A 7,828-nucleotide genomic window follows, 5' to 3' on the forward strand; every position below is an offset into this window, starting at 1 on the left:
CCAACAAATAGTATTCTGTTTCTGGATTTTTTTATTTGCATTTTCATATGTACATCTACAAATCCTCTATGCAATTATACAGTACATAAACTTTATTTCATATTTTAAAATCATCATTAGTATAGTAGCTAAGGTTTGCATTCTTAGCTACTATGACTAAATCTGGATTATTTTATTATAGTAGTCAAAGTTGACTACACATACACAAAACATACCCAAAGACTATACTAATATGTTTTATACCTTAACATTTTACCCTTTTATTTTTTTCTCTAATGAGTCACAAAATTTATAGTAACAAAAATAGCTTTTCTGACACATGTGCACATACATAGTATTATGATGTTTTAATGGTAACAATATGAGTATAATTATCTCATTTAGGAAGAAATTTAGGGATAATTGTCCTGTAAATTGAATATCCATAGAACTATAATTTATTAGAAATTCATGGATTTCTGCCACTTTGAAATGTACATTGTAAATAATCAAATTAGAAATATTAAAAAAACTGTGTCTAGAAACATATAGATACTCAAAATTTGATGTTTTAAAATTATCATTGAAATGTGAACTTACAGTTCATGCTTATGCTATTCTTTTAAAAATTAATTTAAAGAAAAATGTTAATTTTAACCTGGATTTCTTCTACCATAATGCTCTATTCTTTCTTATTTAGCAAAACTTGTAGTTATAATGGTATTTATGAGAATATGTTTCTTAAGCTTAATTTTATATTCACTAATTCATTTTTCTGCTTTAAAAAATATTTTCATTTTTGCAAAACAAAAAATATAGAAAATAATAAAACCTAAATGCACAGCAGGAGAAAAAAAATCATGACATTAACGCCCATGTTACTGCACCTTGATCTAAAAATAGAATTTGCCAGCTATTCAGGCACTCTCCATACATGCCTTTCTGTTGATATTGTTTCCCTTTTGTTTTCTCCTTCCTTACCATTGCCATTGTTATTATAATCATTAATAAGTTTCACTTTAGACTTTTGCCACTAATGTAATAAATTACAATGTATTAAAAATAACTTTTGGAAACATTATATAAATGGTATTATACTGAATTTTTTTTCAATCTTGATAATCCTCTCACATCTGTGAGTATTATTTATCAAAGTGGCTCAAATGTGTTATTTTTTTGTTATATACTAGGATGCCAAAAAAAGTATCACATTTTTAGAGATTTTCTCTATGTATTACTTTTCAAAATTGAATTGAACTACAGTAGCAATGTGTAGTATGTGGTTTGCTCAAATGATGGCATTAATCAAATGAATACTAGCATTACCATGTGACAGGCAAGATAGTCAAAGAAAATGGCAGAAGCATGGTTGTCATTGGAGGAGTGGAAGACCATTTTGAAGTGCTATTTGAGATTCAAGAACACTGTGGAAGTACAATGACAAAGCAGGCTTGAGTATGCACGATAGCATCCAACATGTCTAACAATTGCATGTATTTGTGATAAGTTTGAGATACATGGTACTGTGTGTGATGTACACAAGGAAAGATTCGGAAGGGCTTGCACAGTAAGAAGTCCTACTTCTTTTGCTATGGTTTTGGAACAGTTCACACACTCACCACAGAAGACTACCAAATAATGTGCATGTGAAATGGGAGTTAGCAGAACAAGCATATGACACATTTTTAAAACAGCAAAATGGAAGTTTTTCCCCCAAGATTATTAAATGTACTGAATGAAGATGATCCTGATCAAAGGATGTGGTATTATGAGTGGTTCCAAAACGTTGTATGAGAGGAAGAGGACTTTATGGGGAAAATGGTTTGGTCTGATGAGGTGCAGTTTAAATTGAAGGGAACAATGCAGTTGAGTTTCCCTGACTTAACACCCCTTGACTTCTACCTGTGGGGGACCTTAAAGGATGTGACGTACCACAGAAAACCATCTACACTGGCAGGACTGCCAGAAAAAATTGAAATGACATGTGCAGCAATTCAAGTGGACACTTTGGACAACATTGTTTAAACAGTAGTTCACCATAATCAGAATCCAGTGTCTGGATACTGATAGTAATCACTTGGAGAGTTTCTTGTAATTGTGGAAGTCAAATGTGACCTGTTTTCATCTTTTATTATTGGTATATATTGAGTATTACAATTTTAATACAGTTTTTTCCTTTCTTAAAATGTCTATACATTTTTTGGCACTTTTGTATATTCAGGTGTAAGCGTCTAATTCTAGCTTGCTCCTTTTATTGCTGTATAGTATTCTGTTGTATAAGTACACCATATTTATTTATCCATTTTATCACTGATGGGTTTTTGGAGGACTTCTCAACCTTAGTTATTAAACACAGTAATATGTACATATTTGTATATGTACTCTGGTAAGAGTACAAGTGCTGGGTCTTAGGATATAATTCTTCATCTTAATCAGAGATCGCTGTAATTGTAACAATTTATAATCCTAAGAGTATTGTAAAAAATTCCACTTCAAATTCTTTCAAAATTAGAACATCAGACTAATTTTTACACTTTTGTATGTATATAAAACATGATTAAACTACATTTTATAATCTTTTTTCTATTCTAACTCAGAATATGTCTTTAGTTCAAAAAATTATATATTACTCTTTTTTGTTCTGTGAGTGTGATTTCACATGTATTTATTAATAATGTCTTATATATTATATATGAAGAGGGACCCTAAGACACCTGGAATTTATTTATAAAAAATTGTGTTTATTCTTACATTTTGAAAATTCAGACGTCTTCAAAGTACTCTCCCTCTGACGCAATACACTTATTGAGATGCTTTTTTTCATGCTGAAAACAGTTTTTGAACTCATCAATTTTGATGTCTTTTAGTACTTCTACCATTTTTTTAGTTTCACCTTTTCCACATTGGCAAATGTTTCCCTTTGAGGACTTTTTCATCCAGGGAAACAAACAAAAAAGTCATTCAGGGTGAAATCAGGTGAATAAGGAGGGTGGGGGACAGAGGTTATGCTGTTTTTGGTTAAAAATGCTGAACACTCAGGAAGTGTGGGCAGGTATATTGTCATGGTGGAAGAACCAGTCACCTGTTTGCCATAACTCTGGACGTTTCTTCTGTAAATCATTATGCAACCTTCTCAAAACCTCCAGATAAAACTTTGCTTGATCATTTGCATTCTTTGCCATCTGTACTTTCTATAGGCTGATTTCATATCATATGTCTAGGTGAAAACTGAATTCTCATTTGCTAGCATGCAAATAAGGAATATTCTCCTTCATTGTTTTGCAATTTTTTCCTGGTTTAACCTCCCTGTAATTTCTTTTCAGCAACCATAGTGGTTAGGGAAATTTTAAAAGCCAATACATAACTCATACAGTGAATGTCTAAATTGTTAAAGGACAATGATTCATTGCTAAGATCACCACCACTAGGGATTTATGCTTTTTATATGCCAGATTTAATAAACAGGATCCAAATTTTCCTGTCAAAAACATGTAAAGTTTCTTGGGAACTCCAGAAAGGCCAATACTCCTTAAAAACTGGTTGCTGCTAAAATGTGTATAACTTTTTATTTAACAAACTCATTAACACCCACATACCCACCCCCTCATGGATGGAAGGAGTTACTGTGCAATAATTTCCAGAGTGGAAAATGAATTTTAGGGAGGTCATCCAGGTTGAAATAGCCCCATTTTCCCACTCAGGCTTTCCAGTTTACTAGTAATATTTATCACCCTCATTGCTCATACTTTTGAGTAAGGTACTCTCTTAAGTATTTAATAATTAAATATTAACCATTTAATTAAAATATTTAACGATGTTGTAAAGACTGCATGGGTACTGAAGAGTCTAGATTTCTCTATATATGAATATTGCTTTATTTTCTCTATTTTTTTAATGACTTAATTGTTAAGATTAATAGATGTTAAAATCGGTCTCTAGTCTTGGATCTTATTTCTTTTCACTTTTTATAGTGTAATTGTTTTTAAGAGAGGATCTTAGAGTCAGACTGCCAGGACAAGAAACCAGATTCTCTGCTTTATACAGCTATGTTAGACTCTATTTTATAATGGCTCTCTGCTTCAGTATAATCATCAATACAATGCAGATATAATAATATCCTCTTCAGATAGTCTTTGGGAGGAGTTAGTATACTATTTTTACAACTGCCTCCAATATATTATGAACTAGCTATCTCTTTGGATTATGTTTGCTGTTGTTGTTGTTGTTGTTGTTGTTTTTGAGTTGGAGTCTCACTCCATCGCCCAGATTGGAGTGCAGTGGCCGCTCCCGCGCAGCCTCGACTTGCTGGGCTCCGGTAATCTTTCCACCTCAGCCTTCTGAGTAGCTGGAACTATAGGCGTGCGCTACCACGTCCAGCTAATTTTTGATTTATTGTAGAGATGAGGTCTTGGCAAGTTGCCCCAGCGGGTCTTGAACCCGTGAGCTCAGGCAATTCACTCACCTCGGCCTCCCAAAGTACGGGATTAGAGGCTGAGCCACGAAGCCCGGCTTCTTTGGATTATGTTAACAAACATGAGGGTTTTGTGCACCACCTCAAGCAAGTAAAAAATGGATGTATATGACTGTAAAAAGTTGAAATATATGTGCATGAGAATTTTGAAGTTCTGTTAAAATGGTTATTTATCCTCAATTTCCTGATTTTCTGTCTTCTCTGTGAAAGAGAAGTTAATCACTTTGATAAATGTTGTAATTAATAAAAGCAGTAGTAGAAAGCATGCTAGGAACAAGAACTGACAGGAATTTGACTGATGTAAGGTAATGAAATATAATTTTGGTTTTCAAAAAGAAAAAAAAAGAGAGCCTGGTGGGGTGACTTGTGCCTGTAGTTCCAGCTACTTGAGAGACTGAGGCAGAAATATCACTCGACCCCAGGAGTTCAAGCCCAGCTTGGGTAACATAGTGAGGCACTGTCTCTATTAAACAGAAGAAAAAAGAAATTAACTTTGTTTTACAGTAATATGCTGCATCTCTGTCTTTACTGTGCTTCATGACAGCTGAAACCTCAATTCACTTATTTTAGCTGGGCTACATGAAACCTACCCCACACGTGCATCGTGTGGGGACAAACTAAAGATTTGGACAGTTCCCACTTAGAAATTGGGGCTCCCATTTTCTGGCCCTCTCCTTTCTCAGATTTTCCCACTGCTCATGCTACCCTAAACTCAGTCCTCTACTGCTTCAACCCAATTAGTCTACAGGTGTTCTTCTGAAGTTTTAGTCCCCTGCAGTGCATAATGGTGCCTACTAAACAAACCAACAAACACGAAACTTACACCCTGCTGTTCCCTTCTTCCAAGTGCTGACTGCTCTCTAATATATGCCTGCTTTAGTCATTTTCCATTGCCTTAGATAGTTTTTAAAATATTTTCTCCAGAGTTTGTAGATAATATATAAGGGGGGGCAAAAAAACCCAAAATTGTCTTTTGGAAGGAGGGCCTCTTATAGTACAGATGGCTTCTGCTAGCTAAGTGTTCTGGGAATCCACTAGTATCAGTGTACCAGCTAGTGTTGTGAGAGGCTGTTTTTGGCTTCAGTGAATTTTTTTTTTTTTTTTTTGAGAGTCTTTCAAGCGTTTGCCCATTTCATGATGGGTGATTTACAAGCAACCTGCCCATACCATGCTGAGTATTCGGCAGTTTTGGACCAAAACAACATGATACCCTTGTCTCACTCACCCTATTCACCCAATCTCACCCCGCAGAAATTTTTGTTTGTCAGATGAAAAAAGTCCTCAAAGGGAAAGGTTTTGCTGATGTGGAAAAGGTGAAACAAAATCGGCAGAAGCACTAAAAGGCATCAAAATTGAGGAGTTCAAAAACTGTTTTGAGCAGTGGAAAAAGCATCTCAATAGATGTATTGCATCAAACGGAGAATACTTTGAATATGCCTGAAGTGTAAACATGTAAGAATAAATGTTCAATTTTTAATAAATAAATTCCAATTTTTGGGGGGAGGGAGTCCCCTCTTACGTGGAAGTGTTGTTCCTGTGGCGGCTCTTTGGTCACCCCTATAAGTGAAACATGTTGTGTATGCAGTTTTATTACTTATTATGTTTTCCTTTCTTTTTTTTTTGAAGAGTATAACTACATTTTTATATTAGGGGGAGGAAATAAAAAGAAAGCAGCTACTCTACTGGGCCCTATTCAGTGGCAGCTTCTTGTTCCATAGGATTAGGGAAGACTTTGAGGAAATAAAAGTTGTTTGGAAAAATCCAGGGGTAGTTGCGTTGTATGTTGTGATGGACAGGAGGGATGAGGTGAAGTGTGAAGGCCCCTCACACCCTCCATCTTGCCTCAGACTAAGTTCTGGAGCCCTGGAGGGCGTGCTGCTTTTACTCCTGCTTTTTGGGGTTGTTGATGGCCACATAGTGGTAGACGATGAGGAGTGGGAAGAGTGACACATCCAGTATGTTGGCGAAGATGGCGAGCTGCATGTCCATGATCATCTGACCCATCCTGGTCCCCGCCGTGTTTTCCTTTCAGTCATTAGTTTTATAGTTTAGTCTATAAATCACAATTATGGAGAAAGAATCAACACAAAAGTTAGGGGAAAATGGATTTGTATCAGACTGAAAGTAGAAAGGTGAGTACATTTTTGAATCCACAAGCTTGGTGGGTTAAAAACATGTCCAAATGTTTTGACACACCTTATAAATAGTACTATTTTCCTATCCTTCATAATGAGCCTTAATATTTTGTTTTATTAAATAACATGTATGGAACTGACACTGAATAACCAAGACTAATTTTAAAAAGCTGGCTCCCCAGGTCTATTACCAGGGAAGGAGGGCCAGCTGGAAGCCCAAACTTCATCTGCATACAACCTATCTATGTAGTTAATCCTCACCTGTATCCCACAACTCTATTTTTTTAAAAAGCTGGCTTCTCTTCTTGTTACATCTGCCCTTGGAACCCTGAGTCACAATGCTGGAGACACCATGTAGAGAAACAAAATAGAAGTAGAAATTGAGATGCCTGAGGAGCCTCAGCTCCCTGCCAGCATATACCTATTTGAGTCTTCCTGGTGCAGGCGGTTAAAGAGGCCTTCAAGGTAATCCTGCTTGCCACTGCTTGCCTGCAAGCTCATGAGAGACCCAAAGCCAAAAAGGACCAACCAAATCACTTCTGAGTTATTGACTTACAGGAACCTTGGGAGATAATATTGTATATTTTTGTTTTAAGTCACTAAGTTTTGAGGTGATTAGTAATACAAAATAGATACTGAATATAATGAGGGATAATTTCATTTGTTACATAGAAGCACATTTTTTGGTGGTGTTGCTATCAAATTTAAACGCCGAGTGCATGGTGAATGTTGGGGAGCTGAAGAAGCAGACTGGACAACTGTCATTATTTTAAGTCATCTAGGAACTAAACTCCATTGCTAGAACATCCCAACCTTCCATTTGTCTAGGATGAATTGCATTGTCTAGAATCGCCTCTTTAGTGTGTCTTCAGATAGGGTATTGTGCAAGGAAGATTCTCTTGGAGAGCTCAAAGACAGAAGGGAGGCAGTAGCCATTCTATAACACACACATTTTCCCCAGTTATTCACTCAAACATTAGTTGGGGTTCTTACTGATGGGAAGGGATTTTTCATAAATAAGTAAACTCTGATGTCAGTTGATTTTGAAATAATTGGAAGGAAGTTTATACAGGATAGGCTGACTTCATCAGGTGGAAGCACATTAAAGTGACAAGGGCATCCCTGAAGTTAGGAGACTCCAAGCAGCAGAAGGCAAGAAAACATACATACTGAGATCTCAGCACTCTCTTCGTTGTTGCTGATTTGCTGATTAACCTCACTGACCAGAAACAGAGACTGTGCC

At 36.0% G+C, this 7,828-nt stretch overlaps 1 protein-coding gene across 1 annotated transcript; it reads right to left on the reverse strand.

The window, feature by feature from the left end:
* Positions 1–6,331: 6,331 nt before the first annotated feature.
* LOC110596553 (dolichyl-diphosphooligosaccharide--protein glycosyltransferase subunit 4-like) lies at positions 6,332–6,445 on the reverse strand. The gene has a single exon (XM_021717634.1). The coding sequence runs from the start codon at positions 6,443–6,445 to the stop codon at positions 6,332–6,334; it is 114 nt and encodes a 37-aa protein (XP_021573309.1).
* Positions 6,446–7,828: the final 1,383 nt, after the last annotated feature.

Source organism: Carlito syrichta, unplaced genomic scaffold (genome assembly GCF_000164805.1).
Source record: "Carlito syrichta isolate Samal-C Ts95f unplaced genomic scaffold, Tarsius_syrichta-2.0.1 Scaffold309891, whole genome shotgun sequence".
Taxonomy (NCBI): domain Eukaryota; kingdom Metazoa; phylum Chordata; class Mammalia; order Primates; family Tarsiidae; genus Carlito; species Carlito syrichta.